This window comes from Ambystoma mexicanum, chromosome 2q, assembly GCF_040938575.1.
Source record: "Ambystoma mexicanum isolate Mex_15411 chromosome 2q, UKY_AmexF1_1, whole genome shotgun sequence".
Taxonomy (NCBI): Eukaryota; Metazoa; Chordata; class Amphibia; order Caudata; family Ambystomatidae; genus Ambystoma; species Ambystoma mexicanum.
Genome location: NC_090924.1, coordinates 457218642 through 457231486, shown reverse-complemented (window position 1 = coordinate 457231486; position 12845 = coordinate 457218642). Strand labels below are relative to the sequence as shown.

Genomic DNA, 12845 nt, shown 5'->3' with positions numbered 1-12845 from the left:
GGAGGCCCTCAACCATCATGTTGAAATGGATCCTCACGAGTCGTGACACATCTTGAGCCATCCCGGCCCAATACACACAACTTGTTTGCCAAATTGTACATTACTAAGAGAGTATGATACCTTTCGCTACGTTTATGTAAACTTCAAGTATTTGATTATTTTCATGGTTTTGTGTTCGAAAGGAAAGCAGCCTTTGCCATGTCCTATCTTTATTCCAGCCATGTACTGTGTTTGAAAGTGACTGTTTGTGCCCAGCGAAGTAATCAGAAATTCAGTACAGGGTGGGCCTGGGACAGGGCACCCCATAAATTAAGTGAGATATTTTCTTAACTGGAGTGTTTTCTGTTGTGCGTAAGCAGGCTGCATTTTGGGCTTTTAAGGTCTAGTCTCAATGCACTATAAATAAGACCTATTACTAGTAACCAACAAAATGATACTCATTTTATTGACTGTTTAAGGATGAAGAGAACCCTGCCAAAATTCAAACAGGTGCAATCAGGTTCCAGCATAAATACAGACATAAAGGGCCTCATCAATGTGGTGGTAATAGCCTTACTGCCGCATTACCGCTCCGCTCAAACCCGCGCTTGGGCAGAAAGTTGGAGATTTACTTCCAACTTTTAGCAGGTGGTAAATCTTGCCACTTTCGGCCTGTTTTCGGTGCTATTGCCGCAGCACTTATAGTGCCACAGTAATAGAACCCAGAATTTACTGCCCTCCTTACCGCATACCTGCAACTCAGGATGCAACTCAGGATGCAGCGCTAACAGCGCCGGACCGAGTTGCAGTAACGCAGTTTGCGTTGGGTGGTATACCGGCACATTTATCACCGGGATACCACCCAACTTCTGATGAGGCCCAAAGGTAAATGCTTTCTTTTCTGTCACACAGCAGTAATCTGCATTCAGAATAACTGCTGAGTGCGACTATTCTAAAATTAGTAATACAGTGTTGAGCTAGGCTTTCTTGTGCAGGCTTATGCAGTAACAGCCCACTGGGCTAGTTAGGCCCTAGAAAAGTGAGGGCCTCGGCGATAATTTAGGGCTGTTACATTCGAAGCACCACTCCTTAAAGCAGGGCCTAATGCTACTTGCAACCGGCTCATTTTGCTTGGTGCTAAAAGCATTTTTATGAAAAAAAGATTGTTCCCTTGGATGAATGAGCATGTGTCCTGCAGCACTCATTCAGAAAGGCAAAGAATAGTCCCTTGAAAGATGGCCGCCAATTGGGAAGTGAGAGTAGCTTGGGGGAAGTCCCTTGTCGCTTTCCATGGCACACTTTAGGAAAGTTGAAAGAGATGCACCGGCAAGCATTTGAATGCACCAGCAGGAAAGTGGAGGCAGTAAGGGTGAGAGAGGGGGACAGCACACCAGAGCCTGGCTCAAGGGGGAGCAACAATCAGCTGTCCTGGAACTAATGCAGACTATATGCACATCCACCTTTCTCACCCAACTACTCTTACACACTATTGTTTTATCAAATACGCTAGAACGGAGCTCGACCAGTACAAACATTCTATAAGATGTGAACCTAAATGCCAAGACTGATTATTTCAGACCTGGCATGGCCCAACTTGAGATCTCACCGTGAGAGATGAGAGACTATTGTTCATGCCGTCGTTTTGTGTTTTCTTTGTCAACTGTGGCTTCAGTATTTTATTATTTTTGCTTTCTCCTTCCTTATTTGTAGTTATGAGTTTCTTTTTCTGTACTGACACTCTAACATGAAATCTATACTAGACTGATAAGACTACATCAGTTAGCGTTGCTGGTACATCTATACGAGACCTTAGTTATTCATTCAAGCTAAAGACTACACTAGTGAAGTGAGCTCCTAATGGGCATCGAGGCATTAATGGAACATGCAGGAAATGGAGGTTTGATGTTTGGTGGCCAGGAACGCATGCTTGTGGCGTGGCCCCTTTAAGGGCAAGCACGCGACAGAGTGACGTTCACTCCGTCGCGTGCCATATAAATAAAGGGGCGTCGCCCGGCGGCAGCAGAGCCACCGGGGAGCCCACACGAACAGCATCGGTCTCCGTGTGTCTCTGTGTGCACGGGGGTGTGGGGGCTCACGGGGGCGGCGGGATCGCCCGCTAACAATGGCGACGAAGTCGGATCGATCCCTGGGACAGGTGGCAACGTTTCCGAGATGCGCAGATGATCGCGTGTGAGCGCATCCGTGAATGTTGGCCGCGGAGAGGGGAGAGACACGCGTGGCCGGCGGCCATTTTGACGACAAGGCCTCGGAAACTCACGGCTTCATAACGAAGCATCTGTGAGAGATCCGGACCCAATTTTTGGAGAATCCAGTGGCGGACAGTCACTGCTTGCAACACGTGCTGGTGGAAATGCAAGTCATTTGCATTTTCACTGTTTTTCATCGAGTTTAAGGGTGGAGCTACCTGGAGGCCTACTGGATGCACACTGGGGCCTACCCTGCTCAATTTTTGGACTCTTCAATCCTACACCGGCTGAAGTCTGGAACCTGGTGGTCCTACATTTGCCTGGAAAACCCTCGAACCTGGACATCATCTGAATCATCTGAGGGGCTGGGATCCTCATCAAGGTACTGGTTGTGTTTGGTGTCCAAGTTGCGGCCCCATCACGGGGTGCCTGTGCGCTTTACACCATGGATCAAGGTGCAGCGGCCGCCGTGGCCCAACAGCAGGCTGCTGCTCCAGCCCAACCCCCGCCTGCCCCTCCACCAAGACCATTGCTGAGACCTCCCGGTACCCTACAGCCAATGCCAGAGTTTGATGTCTCGGGCACGCCATCAAGCCTGGGACAGAGGTGGAAGATGTGGATGGACAGGCTGGAAATGTACTTCAGGGCCACGATGGAGACGAGTGACGACAGTAAGTTGGCCACTCTCCTGTATTCTGCAGGCCCTGCTGTGCACGAGATTTTCTTGTCCTTGCAACCAGCGGATGGGTCTTTTGATGCCGCCAAAACTGCGCTCCACAATCACTTCCTGCCCATGGCCAATGTGGATTACGAACGGTTCCTAATGGGCAACACCAGACAGAAAGATGACGAGACTTTGGATGTGTTTTATGGGCGGCTGCGCAGGCTGGCGGCACCTTGTGCTTGGAATGACCCTGATGAGATGATTCGCAACCACCTCATCCAGGGCTGTTCCTCTGGTAAGCTGAGACGTCAAATCCTGCGCGAGCCTGGTATAACACTACCCCGCATCCTAGAACTGGGGAGGTGCCACGAGGTGTCGGAGCTGCGGGCATCAAGGATGGAAGCAGGCGTACGCCCTGGTAGGGTGGAAGAGGTATGCGCAGTTGGAAGAGGTCACGGATCAAGACGCCCCATGAATACTCAAAGTCCACGGCCCCAAGGGGCGCAGTCCTCGTGCCTAAAATGTGGATATGACCTCCCGCACCCAGCAGACTGTCCAGCAGCGGGAGTAAAGTGTGGACGATGTGGGGGCACAGACCATTTTGCAAGAGTGTGCAGATCGACGGTCCCGAAAATGGTCCCCAGGGGACCTGTCCGGGCTGGCTCTTTCCGCCCCCAGAGAACATCCAACGTTGCCCAGGTGGACCAGGCCGACGATGGCCCCCCTCAAGAAGGTGAGGAGGAAGAAGATGATGAAGAGAATGTTTTCTTCGTGTCATGCGTAAGAATGCTGAAATCGCACTCCAAGAGACAGCCGAGATGCGATGTACTGGTCAATGGGGATTCAGTACCCATGTTGGTGGACACGGGGGCGTCCGTGAACGTGATGGCCAGGCAACACTATGATGCAATGCAGGCACCGCCACCGCTGGCGGCACCGAGAGCGCGCATTTTCACATTTGGTGGCAACCATCCGATCCCACTGGATGGTGTGTTTGTGGCTGACACTCAATATGGCAACTCAGGCATTCGGGCAGGGTTTTACGTCACGCCGGTGAGCACCAACACGCTCCTCTGCTGCGCAGCTGCTGAAGCTTTGGGGATTGTGACATTCGCATACAACGTATATCTTGACGACATCCAGGAGCTCCTGGAGAAGCACACATCTCTCTTTGAAGGCGTTGGACAGTTGGTGGGGGAACCAGTCCGCTTGCACATTGATGAGTCCATACAACCGGTGGCTCTGAAGCACCGGCGCATACCGTTTCACCTCAGGGATCTGGTAGACCAGGAATTGGACAACCTTGTTCAGCTGGACATAATTGAGAAGGTGGAAGGCCCCACTCCTTGGGTTTCACCCATTGTCGTCGCACGGAAGCCCAAACAACCAGATGCAGTAAGGATTTGTGTCGACATGCGCCTGCCCAACAAGGCGATCAAAAGAGAGAGACACCTAACCCCCACCATGGACGACATCATTGCAGAATTACAGGGGGCGAGATTCTTCTCCAAGCTGGACTTGAGGGCAGGATATCATCAGGTGGTTCTGCACCCTGAGTCCCGATACATCACCACCTTCACCACCCATCGGGGCCTGTATCGGTATAAGAGGCTAAGTTTTGGAGTGTCCTCTGCAGCGGAAGTATTTCAAAATATCATAAGAGGGGCGTTAGCAGATCTGGATGGGGTCATCAACATCAGTGACGACATCTTAGTACACTCCAAGTCAGAGGCAGAACACATGGCCCGCCTTGCGAAGACATTTGAGCGCCTCCGTCTCTTGGGACTCACCCTACACAAAGAGAAATGCGAATTCCTCAGGACAACAATCGAGTTCTTTGGGTTCGTGTTTAAAGCGGATGGGGTGTCACCCGACCCCCGGAAGGTGAAGGACATTAGAGAGGCCCGCCCACCTGAAAACGTCGCTGAGGTGAGGAGTTTTCTGGGCATGGTCACTTATTGTGGCCGCTTCATCAGGAATCTAGCGTCCCGCTCTGAGCCTCTAAGATCTTTAACCAAGAAAGACTCCGTGTGGCAGTGGGGGCCCCTCGAGCAGGCGGCATTTGATGACATCCGGGGTGCCCTAGCGGCAGAAGACACCATGGCGTTCTTTGACCCTAGCCTGCAGACGGAAATAGTCGTGGACGCCAGTCCCTATGGTCTGGGGGCGGTCCTCACTCAAGTGGGGCGCGAGCAGGAAGTTCGGCCAATAGCCTATGCGAGCAAGGCACTCTCGGACACTGAACAACGCTACTCGCAAATCGAGAGGGAGGCCCTGGCGGTGTTGTGGGGTTGCAGGCATTTTCGCCTATACATTCTAGGGCGTCCTGTGACTGTCATCACTGACCACAAACCACTGCTACCCATCATGGCAGGCTCCTCCTCCAGACCACCAGTAAGGATAGAGCGCTGGATGCTTGCCCTGCTTGAATACGGCGTGTCGCTGGTGTATCGGCCTGGTGTAAGCAACGCTGCAGACTATCTGTCACGTCACCCATGTGGGGATGCCTGGGCGTCTGTGTCCGCGGAGGAGGCTGATGAACACGTTCGTCTCGTCGTTGAGTCTGCCACCCCCAACTCCATGCAGGTGGCGGAGCTGGAGCTGGCGTCGAATGATGACGAGTGCTTCGCCATTCTAAGACTGGCCATGCAACAAGGTGCGTGGAAGACGGTGCTTGAAGCGCTAGACCATCGAACATGCGAAGCCAGGGTGGCACTGGAACAGCTCTGGAAGGTGCGGGAAGAACTTGCATTCTCGGAATCGGGACTCCTGCTGAGAGGCGACAGAATAGTGGTGCCACAGACGAAGATCCCACAGATAATCGCTCTCGCCCACCAGGGCCATCAAGGGGCGCCCAAAACAAAGGCTCGGCTTCGCCAGAAGGTGTGGTTCCCGGAGCTAGAGCGGAGGGTAGAAGAGTTTGTGGCCTCGTGTCGGTGGTGTCAGGCCGCATCCCCAGCCCAGCGGGACCCATCCATTGAGACAATGCCTAGGGGAACCAAGCCATGGGAAGTAGTGCATGCTGACTTCGGCTCTACATCTAGAGGGACGCACTTCCTAGTGATGGTCGACGAGTGGTCGCGATACCCGGAGGTGGAATTTGTGGAGTCGCTGGCGTTTGGTGACGTGGTGATCGCAGTGGAAAAGATCTTCGCCACCCATGGCCTTCCATCGGTTGTGTGCACTGACAATGGCGCACCGTATCAGGGTGAGAGCTTTGCTGAACTCTTAAAGAACTATGGTATTCAGCACAGGAAGGTCACACCCCTCTGGCCCAGGGCAAACGGGGAGGCCGAGCGCATGATGCGCACCCTTAACAAGGTGTTCCGGATCGCCCAAGGCAAGGGTGAATGTCTGCAGAGGGCCCTGTATGTATTCCTACGGGGATACAGAACCACTCCCCATTCATCGACAGGAGTAGCACCGGCGGAGGCCCTCTTCCAGAGGTTCCCTCGGGATGTCGTACCTGAGGTAGGGGCCCGAGAGCCCGCCATCATTGACAATGAGCAGGTGGAGGAAGATCGGCTGGCAAGAACTCGGGCGGAGAACATGAGAAGAGGTCTGAAGCCACCCAACATTGCCCCAGGGGATGAGGTATTAGTGAGGAACCGTCATCCGCAGGGCAAGCTCTCCCTCACATACGAGCCCGCCCCCCTGGATGTTGTAGCGGTGAAGGGGTCTATGGTGACTGCATCAGATGGAACATCGTCGGTGACCAGAAATGCCAGCTTCTTTAGGAGACTGGGTGACCCGGGAGCGAATCGAGTGGAGGCTGGCGAAGAACTACCCGACGATAGTGGAGGAGATGTCCCCACCATGGACTCGCCTGTTCGTGGAAGAACCGACTCAAGCACTCCGGTAAGGGACAGTGGCAGGAGGTACCCCCTGGGAGCAGGGCGTGGGAAACCTGCCCACCTGAGTGACTATGTGACAGACTGATCTGGGGTCATGTTGGCGATGGGTCGCCGGACTGTGTGAAGGCACCGCTGGGGATCCAGGGTGGTTGCCAATAAATGGGGGATTCCTAATGGGTGTGCTGTAAAGTAGTGATTAGTCAGTTTTGTGTGCTGTAGAACGTAGAACAATTGTATCCTCCTTTGTGTTTGTTGTTATGGAAAAGGAGGAGTGTGGCGTGGCCCCTTTAAGGGCAAGCACGCGACGGAGTGACGTTCACTCCGTCGCGTGCCATATAAATAAAGGGGCGTCGCCCGGCGGCAGCAGAGCCACCGGGGAGCCCACACGAACAGCATCGGTCTCCGTGTGTCTCTGTGTGCACGGGGGTGTGGGGGCTCACGGGGGCGGCAGGATCGCCCGCTAACAATGCTGATGTGGATAAGGTGCGGGCCTGTATACCACGCAAACATAGTGCTAATCCTGCAGTAACCCTCTGGAGTTACTTTCCGGACTATGGCAACAAGCTGAGGTAGGTGAATACCGGCTTTGTGCTTGGGTTTTTGGAAAGAAAATGTTGTGAGTAAGGGAATACATTCTTAGTGTCTGATAACAGGGTTCAGAGACATGTGCGGGTTTCTAGCATGCCACAATATCAATCACAAGTGCACAACATTTTATCACCCACAACGCAAAGGGATGGTCAAATGCTTTGTGTACTCAAGGATTTAGTACAGATGTCTGTGCAAACAAAGAGGATTTTAAGAAACAATTGTTAAAATACATATTTTCATATAACCCCTCATTAACACCACAGAAACCACCCTTTTTGAGATGCACGGAAAGCATACTCAGATCGCATGAGAGGGGGCAGACCCGCGGTGGTTGGGTGTGAGATTGCCAGAAAAAATGACTAAAGGGTTGTTACGGTTTTCAAGTCCAAAAAGAGTAAAAGTACGGCTAGGAATTTTGTTATTTTGGATAATGGAGACAGGTGGAACGTGAGTCGCACAGTACCATATCAAGCAAGTGAAGTACTGTATGGAGTGGGTTATGTGGTCCATGGGCAGATAGATGTTGCTGGGACCACTAGGCTCCAAAGTGAGATTGCCAGCGGCACAGATCCCGACGCCTTTCCCCCAGTAGACCAGGGTTGGAGCCAGAACAGGAATTGACAGCACCCCACCTCATAATTGTCTAGCGTTGAATCTGAAGGGACAACACATGAAGTTCCAGGACTATGTTATGTTTCAAGTACCCTATTGTTGCACGTCCTTAAGGATTTTTGAAAGATGCCTTGTAAAGGGTGGGAGATGTGTCAAGCGGTGATGCAATGTGCCACCACGCGGGACATCCTGCGCAAGTTTCTGCATGGAACATTCAGAGTTTGATGAGGGTTATGTTATGTTAAAGGTACTTATATAGTGCACCGTCACCAACGGAATTGGTCCCCAGGTGCTCTGGCGGATCTGTATACAGGAAGGAGGGCAGGTAGGGTTAGTCGGGAGGAGGGGAGTAGGAGAGTGGGAGAAGTGGTGTGGTGTTGGCAGCTTCAGCTTGGTATACACAGAGTGCTGGGCTTTGGTGCAAGTATCAGATCAGGCGAGACCTTGTGTGCTGTAGGTGCTGTTTATGTGTTATGATGCGGTGTGGTAAAGTGCATGCGGACTGCTGGGAGAGAAATGGTTTTGTGTGAGATGAGTATGTAGAAAATTGAGGGTTGGGTTAGTGTGATCTGTATCCTGATTCAGGTACTTCTGGTTCCGTTTGAGCTGTATCCCTGTGGGTGGGGTTGTTACTGGTTCCTCATGGGCCGTCTCGCTGTGGTGGTGCTGCGCGGATCCAGCTGTATCATAGTGAGTATTGTATGAAGTGATAGGTGTGTCTGAACCTTTTCTTCAGGTGTGGAACTGGGGTGGTACTATCCTCTTGTTATCTAATGTGACACTGGTCGGTTGAGGCTTTGAATGGTTCAGGGTCGGAGTGCTGTTGATGAGGCGTCCTAGTGCATCCGTCTTGGTCAGCCTGTGTATTCAGTCGTTAGTTTCCTCCTATCATGACTATCTTTCAGTTAGTTCTTAGGTTTCTGTGGGGTGACTTCCTTAGGGCTATTGTTTAGTTGTAGTTTGTGTGTGATGGTGCATTGTGCTTCCCGCTGTATCTTGATGAACATTGAGTAATGTGGGTGCTTATTCTGTTTCTCAGCCTCTGGATTGGAGCTAATGGTACAGGGTTTCCTATTCCCTTGCTATCTGCTGTGATTAGGTTAGCAGCCATTTCCCGGCGCCTGCCCTCCCCTAATGCTCGCCTCTCTCTTCTCCTAAAAAAGCTACCTTCTCATTACTTCCCGAGGTGCAGGTGAGTGCATCCCCCCCAGGACCCTCCTGAGCCCTAGGGAGCAACATCTCGGCCTTTTGGCTGCCCCCCTGCCCCTGATCACCATCCTTGCCTGCGGTGCTTTTTCTCGCGTCCCTTATCCCTCCTCCCGCCTCCTGGGCCACCCCCTTCCATGATTGGCGGAGCTTAACTCCTTGCTGGGCCTAGTGGCTGCACTGCACCCTGCTTACCTCGTTTACATCCCGAGGTGCAGGTGAGTGCATTCCCCCCAGGACCCTCTTGGGCCCTGGGGAGCAACATCTCAGCCTTTTGGCTGCCCCCCTTCCCCGATCGGTATCCTTGCCTGCCGAGCCTTTTCCCGCATTCCCTTATCCCTCGTCCCGGCCCACCCCCTTCCCTGATTGGCGGAGCTTAACTCCTTACTGGGCCTAGTGGCCGCACTGCACCCTGCTTACCTCATTTACTTCACAAGGTGCAGGTGAGTGCATTTCCCCCTTGACCCTCCTGGGCCCTGGGGAGCAACATCTCGGCCTTTTGGCTGCCCCCCTGCCCCTGATCACCATCCTTGCCTGCCGTGCCTTTTCCTGCGTCCCTTATCCCTCCTCCCGCCTCACCCCCTGCCTGATTGGCAGAGCTTAACTCCTTGCTGGGCCTAGTGGCCGCACTGCAACCTGCTTACCTCGTTTACTTCCCGAGGTTCAGGTGAGTACATTCCCCCCCAGGACCCTCCTGGGTCCTGGGGAGCGACATCTCAGCCTTATGGCTGCCCTTGATTGCCATCCTTGCCTGCTGTGCCTATTTTCCCTGCGTCCCTTCTCCCCCCTCCCGGCCAAAACTGTAAGTGTGGCAGTGGGGTGTAAAGCAATCACTCTACTCCAGAAAGCCCCTGCCACTCTTCCTTATCTCGATAACGTAGATTGCCATAGACGTATACCATGCATAATCAGAGAGATTTGTGCCAGCCCAAATCTATTCATGGCTGCACTGCAAATGTTGCACTGCATACACACTTATTTACTTGCCCACGTTGACTAGTGCCGCACCTAGAGATAACTGTGAAGACTGGCCGGCGTCGCACATAGATAGAAATGTGAATGTTAGCATGTGCCACACTTAGATGGGCTTAGATCGAATGCTCAACTTTAGCCGTGTCGCACCTAAATAGAAATGTGAACGTAAGCATGTGCCACACTTAGATGGAATGCTCCACTTTAGCCGCCTCGTACCCAGATAGAAATGTGAATGTTAGCATGTGTCACACTTAGATTGAATGCTCTACTTTAGCCCGTGTCGCACCTAGATAGGATTGTGATTGCAAGCATGCGCCACACTTAGATGGAATTCTCTACATTAGTCACCTCGCACCCAGATAGAAATGTGAATGTTAGCATGTGCCACACTCAGACTGAATGCTCTGCTTTAGCCCGCATCACACCTAGATAGGATTGTGAATGCTCGCATGTGCCACACTTAGATGGGCTTAGATCGAATGCTCAACTTTAGCCCGTGTCGCACCTATATAGAAATGTGAACGTAAGCATGTGCCACACTTAGATGGAATGCTCCACTTTAGCCGCCTCGTACCGATAGAAATGTGAATGTTAGCATGTGTCACACTTAGATTGAATGCTCTACTTTAGCCCGTGTCGCACCTAGATAGGATGGTGATTGCAAGCATGCGCCACACTAAGATGGAATTCTCCGCATTAGTCACCTCGCACCTAGATAGAAATGTGAATGTAAGCATGCCCCACACTTAGATGGAATACTCAACTTTAGCCGCCCCGCAACCAGATAGAAATGTGAATGTTAGCATGTGCCACACTTAGATTGAAGGCTCTACTTTAGCCCGTGTCATACCTAGATAGGATTGTGAATGTAAGCATGCGCCACACTTAGATGTAATACTCTGCTTCAGCCGCCTCACACCCAGATAGAAATGTGAATGTTAGCATGTGCCACACTCAGACTGAATGCTCTGCTTTAGCCCGCATCTCACCTAGATAGGATTGGGAATGCTAGCATGCGCCACACTTGGATGGACTTAGATTGAATGCTCAACTTTAGCCTGCGTCACGCCTAGATAGAAATGTGAACGTAAGCATGCCCCACACTTAGATGGAATACTCAACTTTAGCCGCCCTGCAACCAGATAGAAATGCGAATGTCAGCATGTGCCACACTTAGACTGAATGCTCTGCTCTAGCCTGCGTCACACCTAGATAGGATTGTGAATGTTAGCATGAGCCACACCTAGACGGACTTAGATGGAATGCTCAAATTTAGTCTGCGTCACACCTAGATAGTAATGTGAATGACCGTAAATTCACACCTAGATAGTAATGTGTACAGACCGTAAAACACCCCAAGCCCAGCCAACGAACCCACCGGGCTGAGACTGCCAACAGCACATTACTGCTCTCTTGCACTTTTCCACTTTACTCCCACTAACTCATCCCCGCCCTTCCCTTTTTTCAGAGCCGCCAGAGCGCCAGGGGACCACTCCGGTGGTGATAGTGCGGGGTACAAATATCCTTTAACATTAACATTAACAAACGCAGCAACTCTTATTTAAAGCACCACAGTTAAACCCAGGTTTACGTTTGCAAAAATGTTGCCTTTTTATTAAGAAAATGCAAATGAAACATGAATTAAAATGCAACTTGGCTTGCAATGTAGTCCTCTCTGTTCAGACAGTGGGAAGAGGTCGGCAGAAGGCCCTCCATCACACGTTCTCTTACCTGTGGGGTGCGCTGTGCTGAGTGCTGTGGTAAACGGCAGCCTGTCAGAATGCTTCATATTTTTGATCAAAAGATGTTCCGGGAGTGATGGTCCTGTGAACAGAAAGATGGGATTCCTGTAATATTTATTTTTATGGGCAGCCGATGGGTGCGTATGGAAACAGCTGACATTTTAAAATAAATATAACAATCATATCAAATGAGTTGTATCAGATGTTCTTCATAAGTATCTGCATGGAGCACACACAGGTCATAGGCCTGCGGAGCAGCTCAGGAGGCAGCAACGAGCCTGGAAGGAAACAGGTAAGGAAAGAAAAGTGTTTTTGTTTGTGTGTTTGCATCACTGCGAGGATGCATGCAAGATGGTAAGTGCGTATATGTTTGTATATTATTATTTTCATTAGTATATTTTGGTTAAAATTAAACCTTATACACCTTGAATACAAAGCTTCACGCACAGTAAGATATTTTATTACATTTTCCAACATCATCTATATATATATATAAAAGTGAAAATGTGTTTGTGTGTGGCGGGATATGTGGCAAAGCTTGGTTCCTTATACAATTCCACACCGTTTCACCAATCTGCACCAAATGTTGCATAGTTACCGGGTAGGACCATTCAGACATTACTGGCTACATGGCATTTGGACACTCCACCCGTTTCCCAAAATGTCAACATTTGTTTGTGACTTGGTGAAGCATTGTTCCTTATCAACACCACACCGTTTCACCAATCTGCCCCAAATTTTGCATAGTTACCTGTATGGACCATTCGGACATTACTGGCTACATGACATCTGGACATCCAACCCCGTTCCCAGGATTTCAGCACAAGTCAAAATGTGTTTGTGACTTGGTGAAGCATTGTTCCTTATACAACTGCACACCGTTTCACCAACCTGCCCCACATTTTGCATAGTTACCTGTTAGGACCCTCCAGACATTACCAGCTACATGACACGTGGACACTCCACCCCTTTCCCTGGATTGTAGCATCTTCACACATGAGATGGTTGCCTGAAA

General features: G+C 50.9%; 1 protein-coding gene across 3 annotated transcripts in view; it reads right to left on the bottom strand.

Annotated features, from left to right (window-relative positions):
• Positions 1 to 12845, bottom strand: part of LOC138569514 (uncharacterized) — a 653579-nt gene that overhangs the window by 143639 nt on the left and 497095 nt on the right. For all 3 annotated transcript variants that reach the window (XM_069647555.1, XM_069647556.1, XM_069647557.1), the window contains one exon: positions 11820 to 11912. In XM_069647555.1, coding sequence (XP_069503656.1) covers positions 11820 to 11912 — 93 coding nt within the window. The remainder of the gene's footprint in view (positions 1 to 11819; positions 11913 to 12845) is intronic.